Source organism: Periplaneta americana, chromosome 14, assembly GCF_040183065.1.
Source record: "Periplaneta americana isolate PAMFEO1 chromosome 14, P.americana_PAMFEO1_priV1, whole genome shotgun sequence".
Taxonomy (NCBI): Eukaryota; Metazoa; Arthropoda; class Insecta; order Blattodea; family Blattidae; genus Periplaneta; species Periplaneta americana.
The window spans coordinates 67,178,849-67,199,543 of record NC_091130.1 but is presented as its reverse complement, the minus strand read 5'-3'; the positions used below and the strand labels follow the sequence as shown (position 1 = coordinate 67,199,543).

The 20,695-nt window shown below is 36.9% G+C and overlaps 1 protein-coding gene across 2 annotated transcripts in view; it reads right to left on the bottom strand.

Annotated features, from left to right (window-relative positions):
• Positions 1 to 6,752: 6,752 nt before the first annotated feature.
• The window catches only part of LOC138713402 (acyl-coenzyme A thioesterase 13-like), a 41,702-nt gene continuing 27,759 nt past the window's right edge, over positions 6,753 to 20,695 (bottom strand). For both annotated transcript variants that reach the window (XM_069845479.1, XM_069845478.1), the window contains exons 2-3: positions 16,828 to 17,012; positions 6,753 to 10,741 (exon numbers count right to left, since the gene is read on the bottom strand). In XM_069845479.1, coding sequence (XP_069701580.1) covers positions 10,588 to 10,741; positions 16,828 to 17,012 — 339 coding nt within the window. In that variant the 3' untranslated portion in view covers positions 6,753 to 10,587. The remainder of the gene's footprint in view (positions 10,742 to 16,827; positions 17,013 to 20,695) is intronic.

Here is a 20,695-nt window from a genome sequence, read left to right as displayed (position 1 = left end):
CACCACGAACATTTCAGAAAAATAAATTTCTCACAGTCAGTTTTAGAGCAGTTCTATACATCAACGTGAAAACAGAATTCTACAGGAGTGACGAATTTATCAGGTTTGTTGTCAAAGTGCCCGGGTTTTATGTCAGCCATATTTAAACATATTTACATATCTAGGAGATGAAAGCTGATTAAGTGTGAAGGACTGTAATTTTATCACGTTATCTCTCTGATGCAATATAATAATATTCGTGTCAAGTAACAAAATACTATCATAAAACTTCCGAACGAAATTTTTCCAAGACCTAAAGCCATAAACGTTAAGAGGCTAAAAACACCGTTCTGCATTTCAAAACTTATTTTCTGTTGTTTTCAATCTGATCGATGATTCTAAACGGATTTTTTGTGCTGAATTCGAAAATAATCTCCATTTTCCCCCCATCACGTCAGGTTTTCAGACAATTCATGAATAACTAGAAATGAAATTATTGCTTTGTGAAACGTCATAAAAATTATTTTCAACATGAATTTTGTGAGAGAAACTAGGCCAAAATTTGCTATTTGCCACTAATTAATCATTAATTAATATTAATTAATAATTATAAACACTTTCATAACCTTACCTCAATATTGCACTTCAGACTTTCTCCTCTTTGACCTCCTCGCATGTTGTTCAGAGTAGTTCCTTTTTAACATCCAGCAATAGTCTGCAATGTTTCCATTATGAAGCAAAACACCTTTAAGACTTTTCTGAGAAGAATCTATGTCACTCTTTGGAATTATAGTTTATGTTATAGGCCTAAAAATTTTAAGACAGCAATGATGTCTTGTCAATACACTAAATTTTCTTCTTCAGCAAAAAAACAACGGACAAATTCCTTCTCACGATGCCTGTACCATGAAAAATATGTACCTTGAGCCAATATTTTCTTTTCTTTTAACCTAGAACCTAATAGTTCTACTGATTCCTTAGGAAAATTTAAATCCCTCGCTAAATCATTAAGCTCACTTTGATTAAAACATCTATCATCACCAGTATTGTCCGGTTCATAAGTATGATCCACTGGAGATTCAGTTTCATTGCTACTGGATGCAGATGGCAATGTGTCTAATTCAGGGGGTAGCGGAACGGGAATATCAGGACCATGAGGTACGGGCCGAATGGCAGAGGGAATGTTAGGATATAGAATCTCTTTCTTGTTTTTAGCAGTATATACAGCTACCTTAACTGTACTAAAATAACAATCGTTTCCATGATTTGTAGATTCCCTCCAAATCATAGGGATACCAAAGGGCAATGACTTCCTTTTTCCATTTTTCCAACTCCTCAACTCTTCAACACACCTACGACATACTTCGTGGGGGCACTAGGAATTGTCCTGGTCTCCTAACTTAATGCCAAAATATTGAAAGTAAGTATTCTTTACAAAAGTTGTTATATTCTGTCTCTATTTTACTAACGTATATGACCCATATAATATAGCAAAACAAATTTGAATCATTTACATAACCACGTTTCGACATTTCTATGAAACAACACTACAATGTTATACTATCGAGAAAAATGAGAGCTCACACACTTCACTTTTACACGACAACCAACAACACAAAACTGAACCTCTAATTTAAAACAACTTTTTTAAAGGGGATAGGTTTATTATCTCAGTAAGGAAATCTGTAGCCTCATAAGCTCGATTGCACTTCCATAAATAAATAAATAAATAAATAAATAAATAAATAAATATATATATATATATATATATACAGGGACCCTATGTCACTTCTCTAATTCATTGTTAGTTTTAATAGCAATCTCTAAGAGTAAATATTTTCTTCATAATTTTTTATGACCTGTGACACTAAACATTTCAACTTCCTGTTTATAGATAACGTTGGTTGTAGACAGATAAAAATCTCCAAGAATAAATAACGGATGTCTTAACCTCGATTCATTTTAAGAGGTAGGGTACAATTTTGTACATCCGCCAAGGCTGATATAGTCAGTAGATTTTAATAAATATCAAATACAAACGTAATAAATTTTAAATTACAGTATAAGCTGTCGTGCAGCATATGTATTATTACTATATTACGAAAAATATTGAAAACATAAAATTTTGAATTGTAAAAAATTCTGACGTGGTACGCGAAAACGGATTTCATTTTTGCAATCAGTGTGAAATTGTGATTCAGCAACGCTCATTTATTTCAAAACAACAAAATCCATGCAGAACGGTGTAATCGGAGCTGTGTGCTTTGGAATTGTTAACACTTTCACCGTTTTACCTTCTGGAGTTATTCTTTCCATAGCCTGTCTACAAAAAGAATGCTATGATCACTGACGGAAAGTATACTCCTTGAAACAACTTGAAGAGATGAGTTTTCATAAGCTTGCCCGATTTTGAGGGCAGTTCATAAACATTTGGGGCCTTAAACATTTTCTTCTTCACGATGTCAACGGAGATATGAGACTTACATGAGTGTCAAGTGATTATTTTGAAAAATCTTATCTCGAAGGCTAGGCCTTCTCCGGGTGTAGGCATTTATAGAGAGATTTCTTATTTCAAATGTAACGTATGGGGGAAAAATCGTTGTGAAAATCCATTATCACTTGGTGAGCTTTCTTTGTAAGCTGAGTTTCAAGCTCCCTGCCCATAAATCTCCTGCCGAGCGAATGACAGTTCCCAGTACAGGTATTCGATAAACAACTTACAATGCCATTCACAGTTCAGGAATATTATATGTTATTAATTTATGGAGGAAGTCGTCGTAATTCAAGTGAGGCAAGAAGATGTACCGTCAATGTTTTCTGCAACGAAAGTTATCTAATCGGGGAAATTTTGTAGAATTTTCTCAACTATTATTAGAAACTGGGAGTCTTTTACTCCGTTTCGAAAATCACACAACCAGACATTTCTTTTAAAATGATACTGCTTTACGGAAGCGGGAGAGATTAAAATTTTGCATTAGAAAAAATGTCCATGTGATTTTGTGCAGTAAACCATTATCGTTCCTTTTTTAGACGTATAATAAAAAAGGAGCAATATTTTTAAATCAAATAGAAATTTACCATAATGTTCTATTAAAGAGATTGAAAGTTTGTATTTGCTGCTCGTTTTATGTAAATAACAATTGTCGAACAGAGCATCTGTTTTGTACTGGTATGTTTGTATCCGCTTGAGCTATACTGTGTACTTGTAAACCCCCTCCTTCCCCATCCAGCAACGTTGTCAAACGACTAATATTGTAAACTGTAATAATTAGTTAAATCCCAGATCACATATGTAACCAGATAGGTCATCGCTATGTTAAATCCGTTTGCACTTTGAAGAGAACAACCGCCAGGATCGCCACCCGTCCGCCGTAAACGAACACGAGATGGCAGTACAGTCGTTAATGCAATTCAAATGGGAATTATGACGTGACTCCTTATGTAACAACTAGATGGCAGCGTAGTAAACCTGACAAAAGTTGTTAACTTCAAAGCCTATAAGGCCGACCTATCTGGGGTATATATGATCTAGGGTTAAATATTTCAATTAGAAAAAAGTTGTAAGGACATTTTTCTTCCTTATGACATGAATAATCAGTTAAAATAATGACACTTATACCCCTTACACCCTGTATATGCGACGATTGTCCAAGTCCAACAGATCACTTGGGTGGCATTTGTGAATCCGATGTTGACAGGTGTGCCATCTTGCCTCTGATAGAGCCAGGTTTTTGCTTCGCGAAAGAGCACCCTAATAAGCCCCAGGCATCCGGAGCCCCAAGTCCCTCCTATATCAACACCGGAAACCCGTACTACCCCTAAACTTCACCCCAGCCTATTTTCACTATTGCAGATGATAGATGAATGAGGGGGAAGTGGAGAGTGTCAGTGGCATGATAGAGTGAAATGGGAGTACTCCGCGAAAAGCCTTCTGCAACGTTTGCTTTGTCTACCACAAATGCCATCACGACTTGGCCGGGGATCGAACCCGGGTCGCCTGAATGAAAGACCATCCCTCTAGCACTTGAGTAACAGAAGCGGCGAATTTCTCTATCACAGTTTCGTTGAGAAGTATCGTAGTTTAGGATTGCTGAGTTTCCACAACGGAATATTCGCCGCAGTGAAAGCTTCATAATTAGTCTGTAGAAAAATAAACTAATAACAGGGAATTCATAGCATCCTGTAATTACATGAAATGTTTATTTTTTCGGTTGGATTTTATTGTGCTCTTTGGATTTTTAACAAATTGTTTCTTATTTAGAATAGGGATTGTGAATATGATTTAGAGTGAAATAAAATTTATATTAATTTATGTGTTGTATTATTGATCATTTTCCTTTATTAATTATAGAATATGCGGACTACGGTATGCACTGCTGGCTAAAAAAAATCTAAAATTTTAAGTTCATACTTAACATGAACGCTACTACGACATACCCGAATACTCATATATGTAATTCAATTAACCTAAAATGATTCAGTCTTCTGCATATAAATAAAAAGTGTTGTTTTCATTTGTTTGTTTTTTTTTAGTATTTATTTCTAAATGTAACGCAATACAAGTCTGTTGTTTTCTTTGAAATTTCCGTCCTATTTCATTTGGATGTCATCTTCTGCATTATGTGTTCCCTTCTTGAGTTATAATAACATCTATCAAGCAGCGAATGACGTCAGCTATGTCTTTTTGGTTAATAAGTCTTTATTATGTTAAAGGAGCTTCTCGGAAATCGTCCAGAATTCCTAGTGGTGCTTTTGTTCTTCCAATTCCTTTTCCCATTCGTCCCACGTACATTCAATGGGATTGAGGTCTGGACTGCAGGCTGTCCACTGCAGGGTGTTAATTTCGACCTCTTGTGAAAATTCTGTCACGACTGTTGCGGTATGTGGGCGAGCTGTTTTGTGCATTAGATGGGAATTATCGCTCATCAATGGAGCAAACGGAATCACATCATCTTGCAGTCATCTGTGACAGACCTGTCTGCCGTCATTGATCCGTGATCAATTATTGCAAGGCGGCGATACTGATGCCTACCCATACCATGACTGATCCACCGTTGATAGGAATTCTTGGTGCAATGACACACCGCGCATACTTCTTCCCAGGCCTCCACCTTACTGTTTCCCAGCCATCTTTAGAACGTACTGTGGGGAGCTTACAAGAAAGTCTCTGTGAGGTGTATTTAATTAGGTGCGGTGCGGGGAGATAGTGATGAATGGAGCACCGCTCTTCCTAGAATTTACTGGAGATAAGTTGTTACGAGTTATGACACTAAAAAGATGACATCACTGTCAGCACATGATGTTTAATTATACTGTGACTGAAAATATCAGGTAGTTTGAGACTAGCTCTGTGTGGGTGTGTTGATAATTTAAAACTTTTAGTTTATATTTTAAAATTGATCGAATGTTTTCACATTGATTAGTTACTGTAATGTAGTTAGTAGTGTGTCATTTGTCGTTTTCTGCGAGCATGAGTGGCGTTACGCTGGATGTAGCCTGCATGTAGGATTGGCTTTGCTCCACATTCCTACAAGTGCTAATGACTCCAGTCAAGTGCCACTGCATTGAATAAAAAACATTCCTACCAGGGCTGATATCGTGAGCTCCCCACAGTATGCAGTCACGACTGATCCGTGAACAAAACAGAGCTCCATTCTTCTTCTGGATGTTGTAAAGCGCTCTCTTAGCAGTGATGATACAATAAGTCGATCTTCCCTGTTGTTTGTTACACTAATGGTCGACCTGATTCAGCCCTTCTGGTGTATTGACCCATCTCTTCATATCTTCAGATAGCATTGTAGACAGCACTATGGGCTTTATTGAAAACGGTAGCGATATTTCGTATGCTACGATCTTCTTAAAATTGTTTTAACGACGCTCGCAAACTGTCGAAACTATATCAGCGTCGCCGGTATGCCAGAATTTTGTTCCGCAGGAGTTCTTTTACATGCCAGTAAATCTGCATACATGTGCCTGTTACATTTAACACACTTAAATGCTATCGACCTGGGCCGGGATCGAACCCGCAACCTCGGGCGCAAAAGGTCAGCACTATACTGACTGCGCCACCCAGGGTGACACGACCTTCTTCCCTTAATACAATAGCTCTAATGACTTCTTGCAACATTGCTCGTTATTTTACAGAACGATGTGTTTTAAAAAAATAAAGAAGGTAAACTTTTGAATTCTAAATGAGGCAGTAGTGCAAGTGGACAGCTTCAAATACTTGATGTATACTATAAACAGTAACATAAGCTGCTGGCAGAAAGTCAAAAGGAGGATAGCATGGCAAATGAAGCTTTTAAGTAGAAAAAGAAACAACTTCTGGCAAAATAACTAAGGAAGATACTAGTGAAGTGCTTTTTGTGGAGTGTAGCTTTATCTCGAGGCTGAAACATGGACATTACGACGAAGTCAAGAGAAGCGACTGGAAGTACTTTGAAATGTAGATATGGAGAAGAATGAAGCGTGTGAAATGGACAGACAGAATAAGAAATGAAGCAGCGAAGCTGTGTTGGAAAAAGTGGGTGAAGAAAGAATAATACTGAAACTGTTCAAGAACAGAAAAAGGAATTGGTTGGGTCACTGGCCGAGAAGCAATTGTCTATTAAAGGATGCACTGGAAGGAATGGTGAAAGGGAGAATAGTTCGGAGCAGAAGAAGCTATCAAATAATAGACGACATTAAGATATATGGATCATATGAGGAGACTAGAAGGAAGGCAGAAAATAGGAAAGACTGGAGAATGTTGGGTTTGCAGTGAAAGACCTGCCCTTGGGCAGAACATTATGATTTATTGATTGATTGTGTCTTTTAACAGCTTTCAGTTGTTCAACCTGAAACAATCACTAAACAATGGAGGAAAGCTACAGAAATCGCATAAACGTTTTTCATAAGAGCGTAGAGATTTCTGCTAGTTTCATTCAGTTTTGTTTCCATTGCTATGCCAACCAATTTTGGAAGTTTGTTCTGTTTTTTATTTATGCATATTCACAGTTAAGGTTAAGGTTACACGTTGTTGTTTAGTCAACTGTCCGAAGACAGGTCTGAACCTCATAAGTGATACCAAGAAGGCACCACTTATGAGGCAACTAGGCCAGGAGATAATCGGGTAGGGTGGCCAGTTCCTTTTCCCCTTCCATTGCATACATCGCCAACTAGCTACATATTACTCTAATCAGACTTCAAATGCACATAAACAATTATTGTACTTTCTCTGACACATATCGTCAAGTGAGACGCACTGCCTGATAATAGATATGCTGTACATATGAGCCAGAACCTCAATCAGAGGATGGTTACATGTAATGTGTCAAAATTCCGAAGCATAAAATACAAATTACAACTAAAAGATGAAGTATTCAGTTTTTTTATCAGCAGTATAGCTCTACAAGTATTTGCATTAGAATTACTGTGTTTCATCTGAATGATCCTTTGGTAAAGAAGTGATGTCAGAATAATGCGACCTAACTTATTGTCGTTGCCAAGCAACTGATATCAGAAGTTGAAATTTTCGTGACATTCATTTGACGCTCGAGGTTAAAAATTTAATTTTAAAATAAATAAGCTAGTTTTTAACAGGTTCAGTAACACAAATAATAGAATTATTTCACAATATTTACAAAATTACTCAATCATTTCACTGACGACACATCACCTTCGAAATCTTTGCAATTCCCCTTAACGGTTTTAATTGCAGCCTTGGCTTGACTTTACGAGAGCTGCATCCAGGACGGTCAGTACACTTAGGCACGGTTTGGTCCTTTGTGAGCCCTTATATGCGATGATTGTACAAGTCTGACAGGTGGCCTGGGTGATATTAATGAATCCGACGCTGACAGATGCGCCATCCTACCTCAGTCCCTGATAGAGCCAAGTCCCGTCCGTATACGAGTAGACTGAGATGCTCCAGGAGCCCAGAGCCTCAAGCCCTTCCTATATCAGCATCGGAAACCCGTGCTGCACTCAGACTTCACTCCAGCCTATTTTTACTATTGCGGATGATAAATGAAATGAGGGGGAGAAGGAGACTGTGTAATAATAGAGCGAAACGGCAGTACCCTGAGACAACCCTCTGCAACATCTGCTTTGTCCATCACAACCTGGCAGGAGATCGAACTCGGGCCTCCTGGATGGAAGGCCAGCGCGCTAGCACCTGAGCCACAGACGCGGCTTAATTACAGCCATTGTTGCAGCTTACTACTAATTTGAAAACTCATCAGATGCACTACACTTGTGCTTCGTCAACTGTCCAGTGATTTCACCTCTTTGCCATAAGGCCCGGTTTTATAAATACGGTTAATCTAAAGATTGTTAGGATGAAAGAGTAATGGAACGGAGAAAAATTCTCTCCGGCGCCGGGATTTGAACCCGGGTTTTCAGCTCTACGTGCTGATGCTTTATCCACTAAGCCACACCGGATACCCACCCCGGCGTCGGACAGAATCGTCTCAGATTACGTTCCAACTCTTGGGTTCCCTCTAGTGGTCGCCCTCTGCACTACGTCATAGATGTCTATGAACGTAGGACTGAAGTCCACACATGCGCTGAGGTGCACTCGTTATGAGTGACTAGTTGGCCGGTATCCCGGTTCAAATCCCGGCGCCGGAGAGAATTTTTCTCCGTTCCATTACTCTTTCATCGTATGATGACGCAGAATATCTGCATGGAAATATCATATGTACTTCGGTACATTAAAATAATATAAAGATTTTTAGGCCTAAACCTAAGTTAAACCTAAACGAGGGTTTAACTCAACGCGCTGTTTTACAGAGTCCCGGTTAAGTTAAACTGTAGTGGAATACGATTGGTATGTTGCTAGGAAAGAAAAGAAGACGATAGCAGCTGTTTAATTTTATTATTGATTTAAAATAGCCGACACTCGTGGAGATTCTTCATTAAGAAACATCTTTGTTCTTCGATAACAAAGACATCATAAAAACCTGTAGAGGAACTATACTGCCTACTTCAGTATGTCTGTCAGACTTAATCTCAAATAGTTTCTTAACGCTGACTGTGATATAGGTCTACTCCCAAAAACATTGCAACCAGACTAAACCATGCGTGACCACCCGCGACGTAACTCCATACAGAATCAACTGACAAATGAAGTGATTTTAGTGTGCGTATTTTATAAGTTATCTGGAATGTTTATGAAACAGAGTTAGTGAAACAAAATTATTTTATTAGGTAATATTATTAGTGTGTTTATAAATCAGGTACCATAGTAAATCTTACCAGGAGACTCTCTGCCACACACAGTACAATGCGCAATAAGCTTGTAGTAGATTTATGGACACCTCCGAAATCTTCCATGTTTTCAGAAGGCCTATACCTACTACCAGAGGAAAAAGAAGCGCAGCGCATCTAGTAATTGATGTAAGAGATTAGCGGAATGTTTTTAAAATAAAGTAAATCGTTTATCTCTTCAAATAATCTTTAAATTCTAACCCTAAAACATATGTTTGCGCTTTCTCATCTTTCGTTGCATGTTGTATCTGAGTTTCAATTTTTCGAAACAAGTTTAGGACTATAAAGCGTAATTCTGAAGGGTAGGACTGTCTGTTTCGAAAGCCTGCACCCTATTAAAGAAATAAGCTGTTAAAATCTGCACAGATATAACTTATCACTTTCACTCAGTATATTTTTATGGGGATTATATTAAGCTTTTGCTAGTCGTACTACTTTTTCGGTAGCCAAGGAGAAATTGCGTACATTTTACTTTCGTTTACGTCTACTTTTCGGTAAGAGGGGCAGGCTAGGTACAGACTGTACGCTGCTTACGTAAAGTTGTAGGGGAAATTCACCCCAATCCACCCGCCGCAGTTGTACTCGGTACCATCACTAGCTTTAACTGCTCCCTTTTGATAGCCCTAGTCATGAAACATAATATGTTGTGAATATCATCTTAAATTGTCTGTAAAGTAACAGCTAGCAGTCATAAAGGAGTAAAGCCTATTTTTGCTTCTGAAAATTTGTTTTTAATATTGGAATTTCTCCAAAGTTACATTTGACAACCAATGCAATTATAACAGACTTCAGCCACCCGGCGTAGTTCAGTCGGCTAAGGTGCTTGTCTGCCGATCCGAAGTTGCACTCGGACGTGGGTTCGATTCCCACTTGGACTCATCACCTGGTTGGGTTTCTTTTAGATTTTCTTCAACCGTAAGGCGAATGTCAGGTAATTATGGCGAACTCGCTGCCTCATCTCGATAAATACTATTTCTCTGTCACAAAACCTATTGACACTAAACAACCTAGTAGTTGATAACAGCGTTGTTAAATAACCAAACTGAATCAATAATAGACTTGAGTTTTCCTTTTCACCTGAAACATGAGCGTCGATGTAAGTTATAAATGTTTTCGAAATACATAGATAGCCATCCTTTGGAAGTTGCATATTTTGTGTCTCGAAATATCTGTTGTGAACATCTGACGTTCAGAAAAACGTCATACACTTACAGTAAGAATCACTCTTATTCTTGCCACATTAATATCGCAGACAATAGTCATTATCACATTGGATTGGATTTTGTTAGGCAAGTGCAAGTTGGTTCCGTCTACTTGCCAGAAATTTAGTACATAACATACGATGAAGACTGACTACCATCAGTCGATGTACTTGGTGTGAGACCCTTTGGCGATCAGTTCTCCAGTCTGTTTCTTCTTTATCTCGGCGTCCAGAAATACCAACGTCTTGCCAACTTTCAAAGTGTTACAGTCTATCACGATTGTTTCTCCTTCCTCAGCCGCTTTCAAGTAACTGTTAAAAATAAAGAACATGAAACTAGTTTAGAATTATTTAAAACCAGTAAAACATTAGAGAGTACTTCATTGATATTAAATAGACTGTTCGGGTGGGTATGGAGAAGAATGGAGCGTGAGAAATGGACAGACAGAATAAGAAATGAAGCTGTGTTGGAAAGAGCGGGTGAGGAAAGGATGATGCTGAAACTGATCAGAAAGAGAAAAACGAATTGGTTGGGTCAATGGCTGAGGAGAAACTGTCTACTGAAGGATGCACTGGAAAGAATGGTGAAAGGGAGAAGAGTTCAGGGCAGAAGAAGATCAGATGATAGATTACATTAAGATCTATGGATCATATGCGGAGACTAAGAGGAAGACAGAAAATAGAAAAGATTGAAGAATGCTGGGTTTTCAGTGAAAGATCTGCTCTTAGGCAGAAAACTATGAACGAATAAAATTAATAGAATGTAGGAAGAGATGTTCAAGTTCTAAAGAGAATAATAACTTAAATTATATAAGGAAAGTATTAATTATAAAGGGGAAATACATTTCATCTCTAATTTTGCCCCAATAGATACGTAAATATTCCAGTAAAATGCCACAAATACCATCAAAGACTACTGTAGCATAACTTTCGTGACGTGTGTGTGTGTGCGTGCGTGCGTGTGCGCGCGCACGCGCCAGAGTTACCATACGTTCTCTTTTTCATTAGTAAAAAGGGCGTCCGGGTTTTCCATGTTTCCTAGAAGTACTTAAAAATTAAAATGTTAAAAAACCAAAAATATTAATCCCAATAAGTTACAATCCATCTACTAGGTGTCAGGGTAAATCGATAACGACTTCAATCATTATCAATACTCCATAACCATACACGATCGATTTTTGATCGATATCGTATAAAATAAAAGAAAATAATCTTGTCTCTCGTTCATCACTTCTTTTCTTCATTGCTGATTACATGATTAATGATGCGTGTAGTTGAATTGTTTACCTGAGTATTGTGTTTGTTTGGTTGCATTTGAAAACAGAAATGCCGAAACAAAAATGCAAATTATTGATGAACTTTCAAGAAAGTCTGTTGTTTCAGGAAGGGACAGGACGAATGTACTGAAGCTGAATGTACTGTTTGCAATTTCGATAGCAAAGAAAGGATCTTTAGTATAAGCGAAGGGTCTCGGGATCTATACCCGGCCCCGGGACAATTTTTCCTTGAAATTATTCAAGCCTGCTTCACAGGCAGCTTCTACCTGAAAAGCCAGATTTGCATAATATATTCGTTACTGTAGGTACGTTAACAGGAAGCCACAATTTAAGTCACACAGAATTGTGTACACTCAAAGTTGAGTCTCTGGTGTATAATTCCTAGGGTAGCTCAGTCGGTATAGCATTCATGCGCAAAGCGAAGGGTCCTGGGATCGATATCCGGCCCCGGAACAATTTTTTCCCTTGAAATTATAAAAGCCTGCTTCACAGGGAGCTTCTACCTGAAAACGAGACGTGTATTAAGGGTCTTTAGATTTGGAAGCTCACGTGGAAACTTCGAAAGATAGAAAAAATATTAGAGGAGAAAAATGTACAAATAAAATTACTAACTTCGTTCAACCTGGATCAAGTGATGAGATTCGTTAGTTCAAGAGACTTCAGCATTGCATTGTGTGAAACACGATAATAGTTACAAATCGACAGACTGTATTAGTGCTCTGGTGAATAAACTGTTTTCGCACTCCGAAATAGCGCGTAAAGTGTCAAATGATCACACAAAAATAGAAGCGATTATGAACTCGGTAATTTCTCCCCATGCTGTTGATGTTGTGATAAAAATAATTCACAGAGACAGGCATTCCATTTTGTGGTGTAGCCACAGATTTAAGGAATCATCTTACAGTAAAAATGTTCCCATTGACGATTCAATACTTCCACTGTGAAGAATGTGCTATACAGACTAAGCTTCTGGATATGAAAAAATTGCATGCATTTTCATGGAAAAATGTAATTGGTGTGTTAATTTATTACATTTAAAAAAAGTGTTGTCACTTTCATGTCACAAAATATGGTAACTCTGATTGTATGTATGTATGTATGTATGTATGTATGTATGTATGTATGTATGTATGTATGTATGTATGTACATGCGTGCGTGAGCACACTAAACATGATCATTTTCCCTAATACTATTATTGCTGCTACTACGACCATCACCTTAGCTACCGACGTAGCTCAGTTGGATAAGGCGCTTGCCTGCCAATTCGGAATTGCGCTCTGACGCAGGTTCGATTCCCGCTTAGGTGATTACTTACCTGGTTGTTTTTTCCCCGAGGTTTTGCCCAACCGTAAGGCGAATGTCAGGTAATCTATGGCGAATCCTCGGCCTCATCTGGCCACATACCATCTCCCTATCGCCAATTCCATCGATGATAAATAAACCTAGTAGTTGATACAGCGTCGTTAAATAATCAACTAGAAAACACCACCTTTGTCATTATTTCCACTACCACAATCACTATCACCAGGGGTTCCCAACCTGTGTGTCGCGCAACTCCATGGAATGTGTCGCGAAATTTTGGAATTCAAAAATAAATTTTATGCGATCCAGAAAGTCCCTTTACAACTCATTTTTATTTGCAATGAAGTCTTTGATATGATACATTTTATTTTGAGGCAGGCTTTACCAATGAAACGTGAACACCTCTAACAATGCTCAGTTCAGTTTTCAACCATAAGGCCACGTATAGAGAAAGTTTGTGCAACTCACCAAGCGCAGACTTCACATTAATTTAAATAGGCGAGTTTCCAAAAACGATAATATTTTTTTAATCGAACATCCACATAGATAGGTTGGGACTTTTTACATATATACCTTTGTTATTTTCTAATGCCATTCAAGTTGCTGCTTGTTCTTTTACAGTTTTCTATTGCGTGTTAACACCAACCTGTCTACAACACTGGATGTCCGAAACTACATAGAAGTTGTTATCAGTGCTTTTTTTTTCTGGCGCAACGCACTGGAACGGCGTTCCGACACCTTTTTGTTGAATTTTTCATCATGGAACCGAAATATATATGAATAAGTATGTTTTTAATATAACTTTTCTTTGAATTCCGCTTACACCTTGAAAGTCTTAGCTGGACGAAAAGGAGGTTAAAAACGATAAAATTCCCGTGCACCGAACCCCGTCCGCTATAAAATATTCTACACAAAGTTCCACCACCTTTTTCTCCAGAAAAAAGATTGTTATTATTATTATTATTATTATTATTATTATTATTATTATTATTATTATTACTTACTTACTTACTTACAAATGGCTTTTAAGGAACCCGAAGGTTCATTGCCGCCCTCACATAAGCCCGCCATCGGTCCCTATCCTGTGCAAGATTGATCCAGCCTCTATCATCATATCCCACCTCCCTCAAATACATTTTAATATTATCCTCCCATCTACGTCTCGGCCTCCCTAAAGGTCTTTTTCCCTCCGGTCTCCCAACTAACACTCTATATGCATTTCTGGATTCGCCCATACGTGCTACATGCCCTGCCCTCTCAAACGTCTGGATTTAATGTTCCTGATTATGTCAGGAGAAGAATACAATGCGTGCAGTTCTGCGTTGTGTAACTTTCTCCATTCTCCTGTAACTTCATCCCGCTTAGCCCCAAATATATTCCTAAGCACCTTATTCTCAAATACCCTTAACCTATGTTCCTCTCTCAGAGTGAGAGTCCAAGTTTCACAACCATACAGAACAACAGGTAAAATAAATGTTTTATAAATTCTAACTTTCAGATTTTTTGACAGCAGACTAGATGATAAAAGCTTCTTAACCGAATAATAACACGCGTTTCATATTTATTCTGCGTTTAATTTCCTCCCAAGTGTCATTTATATTTGTTACTGTTGCTCCAAGATATTTGAATTTTTCCACCTCTTCGAAGGGTAAATTTCCAATTTTTATATTTCCATTTCGTACAATATTCTGGTCACGAGACATAATCATATACTTTGTCTTTTCGGGACTTACTTCCAAACCGATCGCTTTACTTGCTTCAAGTAGAATTCCCGTGTTTTCCCTAATCGTTTGTGTATTTTCTCCTAACATATTCACGTCATCCGCATAGACAAGAAGCTGATGTAACCCGTTCAATTCCAAACCCTGCCTGTTATCCTGAACTTTCCTAATGACATATTCTAAAGCGAAGTTAAAAAGTAAAGGTGATAGTGCATCTCCCTGCTTTAGCCCGCAGTGACTTGGAAAAGCATCAGATAGAAACTGCCCTATACGGACTCTGCTGTATGTTCCACTGAGACACATTTTAATTAATCGAACTAGTTTCTTGGGAATACCAAATTCAATAAGAATATCATATAATACTTCCCTCTTAACCGAGTCATACGCCTTTTTTAAATCTATGAATAACTGATGTACTGTACCCTTATACTCCCATTTTTTCTCCATTATCTGTTGAATACAAAAAATCTGATCAATAGTCGATCTATTACGCCTAAAACCACACTGACGATCCCCAATAATTTCATCTACGTACGGAGTTAATCTTCTCAAAAGAATATTGGACAAAATTTTGTACAACGTCAACAAAAGTGATATTCCTCGAAAGTTACCACAGTTGGTCTTGTCCCCCTTTTTAAAAATAGGTACAATTATGGACTCCTTCCATTGTTCTGGTACAATTTCCTTTTCCCAAATAGCAAGTACAAGTTTATAAATTTCGCTATGTAAGCACTTCCACCCTCTTGTATTAATTCTGCTGGAATTTAATCGATACCTGGAGACTTGTACTTTTTCAGATTTTCTATCGCAATTTCGACTTCTGAAAGCGTGGGTTCGGGTATAAATGGCTCAACAGTTTGTATTTCAATTTCGTCCCGATCATTTCTATATATTATTATTATTGAAATCAAATATTCCATCTGATGCTTTTCCAATTCATTGCGGGCTAAAGCAGGGAGATGCACTATCACCTTTACTTTTTAACTTCGCTTTGGAATATGCCATTAGGAAATTTCAGGATAACAGGCAGAGTTTGGAATTGGACGGGTTACATCAGCTTCTTGTCTATGCGGATGACGTGAATATGTTAGGAGAAAATCCAGAAACGATTAGGGAAAACAAGGGAATTTTACTGGAAGCAAGTAAAGCGATCGGTTTGGAAGTAAATCCCGAAAAGACAAAGTATATGATTATGTCTCGTGACCAGAATATTTTACGAAATGGAAATATAAAAATTGGAGATTTATCCTTCGAAGGGGTGGAAAAATTCAAATATCTTGGAGCAACGGCAACAAATATAAATGACACTTGGGAGGAAATTAAACGCAGAATAAATATGGGAAATGCGCGTTATTATTCGGTTGAGAAGCTTTTATCATCCAGTCTGCTGTCAAAAAATCTGAAAGTTAGAATTTATAAAACAGTTATATTACCGGTTGTTCTGTATGGTTGTGAAACTTGGACTCTCACTCTGAGAGAGGAACATAGGTTAAGGGTGTTTGAGAATAAGGTGCTAAGGAAAATATTTTGGGGCTAAGCAGGATGAAGTTACAGGAGAATGGAGAAAGTTACACAATGCAGAACTGCACGCATTGTATTCTTCAACTGACATAATTAGGAACATTAAATCCAGACGTGTGAGATGGGCAGGGCATGTAGCACGTATGGGCGAATCCAGAAATGCATATAGAGTGTTAGTTGGGAGACCGGAGGGGAAAAAGATCTTTGGGGAGGCCGAGACGTAGATGGGAGGATAATATTAAAATGTATTTGAGGGAGGTGGGATATGATGATAGAGACTGGATTAATCTTGCACAGGATATGGACCGATGGCGGACTTATGTGAGGGCGGCAATGAACCTTCGGGTTCCTTAAAAGCCATTTGTAAGTAAGTAATTAAGTATTAAAATCAAATAAGTGTGTCGCGATATCGTGAGCATTCAGTAAAGTGTGTCGTCAGTCAAAAAAGGTTGGGAAGCACTGACCATCACTGCTATCATATCCAGTATCACCACCATTATTATCATCGCCAATGTCACTACACTACTACCATTAACACAACACGCAATAACTACAGAATGGCTAGCAATGACTTACGAGATGCGCAAGTCGAGAGTGGCGCCGATCACACCTCTCTGGTGCGTCCTGAATCCTACAGAAGGCAGAACATCAACCAATGTGGCTGTCATTCCACCGTGCAACGTGCCTTTTGGGTTCAGGTGCTCGGGCCCCAACACTAACTCTGCCTGGAGACGTCCTTCACCCGCATTCAGTATCTTCACCTGAAACGTTACGTAAACGCAGTCTAGTAGAATCACGTCAGATCTGAATTCTGGCAGGCAAGTGGTAGCTTGTCTATCTTTATTCCACATAAACTGCGTGGGTCCCTTGTCCTGTTTTGTCAAACTGTGTCTTCTTCTCAGGCTACCATGTAACCAGAAATACCTTCTGCTTGTGGTGGCTAGTGTTGGTTCGTGAGTTTTTCAGGGCTGTAAACTAGAATCAAATGTTTTAAAGATGCGGCGTTATTACACTCTTTCTCTGAAATGAAACAACTTTTTTTTTCATAACAATTGTCATACATTCACGGAAAGAAAAATGGCCGGCCGTATTTCTTCAATTGAGCGCCAAAAGGTACAGTTATTGACTTATCGCCATAATATTCGACATGCATACAAAGCACAGTAATACAATTTAAATCAATTCTGATGTTGTGATGTGCAGTAACGGACATCGCAATAAAGATTTAGAATGTTCATAAGCTATATTTACGTGTAAATGCTTGTTGATTGAAAAATAGATATTAGGGACAATATTAATATATCCCAGCTAACTACAGTGGAAGCTCTTAAGTTCGACAGAAAACAAGTTCGACATCACATATTTCGACTCCTTAGACATGCTCCTATACGGGCACTAAGAAATGGGTTTGCCATTTGAATGGGAATTGGTTCTGTCTTGTAGTGATATTTTTGTTAAAGGAAAACAGAATATTTTTATTGATTAGGACATCCATATTTAATCACTGATTTTAAATTAATGAACTCTTCTTTTTCTATTTGAGAATTGTATTGTTTGTGAGACGGAACTGTTGAAACCCACTGTTTTACTACTCGTAGAAGCGTATAAACAAGCCTCGGGGCGGATAGGAAATGCAAGTACAGTACTGTATTCGTTGATGGATAACCAATAAGAATTTGTATCCATTTCACTTGCCACACCCACTACCCTTTTTGGACTGAACTTTCAGTTCTGTTCAGTCGAACTTAGGAGAGTCCATTGTACAATGTATAACTAAATTCAATACCCAGATTTCTAGGGATTATAGAAGAGACAAAAACAAACGTTTTTTGTTAAATGACCACGAGTCTGAAACTAATTATTGAATGAAAATGTGGTAGTGGCTATGTGTAACTCTGTATGAAGTTGGGGCGCCAGTTGAAATTGCAATTTCCTTTTTAGCAGAGCGTAGACCAGTTTTGGCTCTAAAGAATGTAAGAATACCTCGAGCTTGCAAAAGAAGCTACTAATTTTTTTATATTATTTTCAATTTCGTATTTGTACAAAGTACGCTTCTAGTCTATGATAGCCATCAGAACAAAAGCAAGAAATTGAAAATTGTAACAGCTTGTGAATATAGAGTTCAGATTTGAGTGGCTACGAGTGTTTTCTTATAGAAAGGCGCATTTATCGCATTTTATTATTTTTTATTATATAAGTACTGAAACATTTATTTTATTTTTATATTCAACATTTTTAAACAGCGGTTGTTGAGTGTTTTCTGTAAGAAACTCAAATACATTACAACAGTCACAGATGGATATTGAACTCGTTTTTATCGAATCGCTTTCAACTGACTGAATTTCAATATATGAAGAAAAACTCATCGAATTACACACAGTTCAAGGAAAAAAGAAATAGGCCGCCTAATTTTAACAATTTACAGATACAACGCATTGCTCATGTGCAGTAAACAAGAGCCTGTATATATGGTACTAGTGGACAGTCTTGCGAAACTTATTGCCTACATACAGGAGGACTGCCATCAAGACTCGGCCCATTACTTTTTTCTGGTACTGTAGGTCTACTTATTGATGTAATGTCTAAACTAGATCCTTTTCCGCAGAGCGGAGACTAGTTTTGAATTGAAAGAAAGCAAGAAAACCTCGAGATTGCAAAAGAAAATTTTCAATTTTTTGATAATAGAATATTTGCAGCCACTTCTTTATGCAAAATAAGTTTTTCGTCTATGATTGCCATGAAAACAAAAGCGAGAAATCTCCTCGAACTGTGTATGTATCGAATACAGAATCCAAATTTGAGAAGCTGCTTTCTAAAAAACAGTCACATTTATCGCGTTAATTTTATTATTCCTTACCTTATAACTACTAGTTTGTAATTAGATGGGAGGAAAATATTTATTTATTTATTTATTTAAATTCAAATATACAGAATAAAGAAATATAATTACAAAAACAAACAAAGAGAAATACAAATAAAATAATACAAGCAATATAAAAAGAAGATACAGTAGTATTAACAAAATTTGAGACCGAATGAGCAGCGCTCGTGCTCGGTCGCAGTTCAGATATATTATTAAAATTAAAAAAAAAAATAAAATAAAATAAAAATAAAAAAATAAAATAAAATAATAATAATACTAATAATATAAATAAATAAGTAAAATAAAATAGGAACTAAAATATAATTACAGCGGCAATGGAATTAAGTATATAATATAATATTAACACTAGAGAAGAATAATATCGCACGTGAAAAGTAGGATTAACACATATTTCAAAATTATAGAATACAAATATAATATAGGTTGATTAATTCATACACATAGGCTATAAATTTATTTAATCAAATTGAAGATATTAACACGTTTCTAATTTTCTTGTTATATGTTAGTGGGTTACATGTTAGAAGTTCTGGGTGTAATTTAGTTAAAGCATTGTACAACCGAGGGCCAAAATTTATGCTATGCTTTAGACCAGCAGATGTGAGACATTTAGGTTCTACTAATGTTGAATTAATATTTCGTCTTGTGTCATAATTGTGTGTCTGTAATACAAACTTATTACGATTTTTATGATAAAATTTTAAGAGCGTATACTTATAAATTTGTTCAATATTAAATACATTAAATTCAGAATAAATTAATTTAGTTGGATAATCGAAACGTTTCTTCAAACAAATTTTAATTATTCGTTTTTGTAGTAAATTTAACGGACTAAGATTAATTTTTGTACTTCCACCCCAAACAATTATACCATATTGAATGATAGACTGAATAATGGCCAAATAAACATTTCGTAGAACTCTAATAGGTAAGTAGCATCGAAGATTAACGAATTTATAAATTGTTTTACGAAGCCTCTTACAAAGATAAGTAATGTGATGAGGCCATTTTAAATTCTGATCAATAATGATACCCAGATATTTGACATACGTGGCTTCTTTCAAAGGTGGACATTTACAACTTTTGGGATCTAAACAATTTTCACTGTGTATTATTAGTCTATATTTATCGCTAAATTTTAAATTTTGAACACTGGCAGCTGTTAACGAAAAAGGAACTAAAGTTCATTTTGAAGATTCAGATAACTCATTTCTAATATTATTACTTTAAAATGTTGTAATTCAGTCATGTGACATCAATTTTGATGTAATCTACAATATAGTTTACATACATTTGTTGTGAATGTTTTCGCCTTAAGTCCGGCATCTTCAGACAAATGAAAAGAATTTCAATATCAAATGAACAAATTGCATAAATATACTAAGTGACATATACACACAGTGTGTACAAAAGGTTACATAAGTGAATATATATATATATATATATATATATATATATATAGTTACAAAATGTCACTGTTAGAATTACATGGATTGAAATACATATAAAAAAGGTTAAAAATTATGTACTTAGGTTAAAACAATGTTGCTTTGAATAATA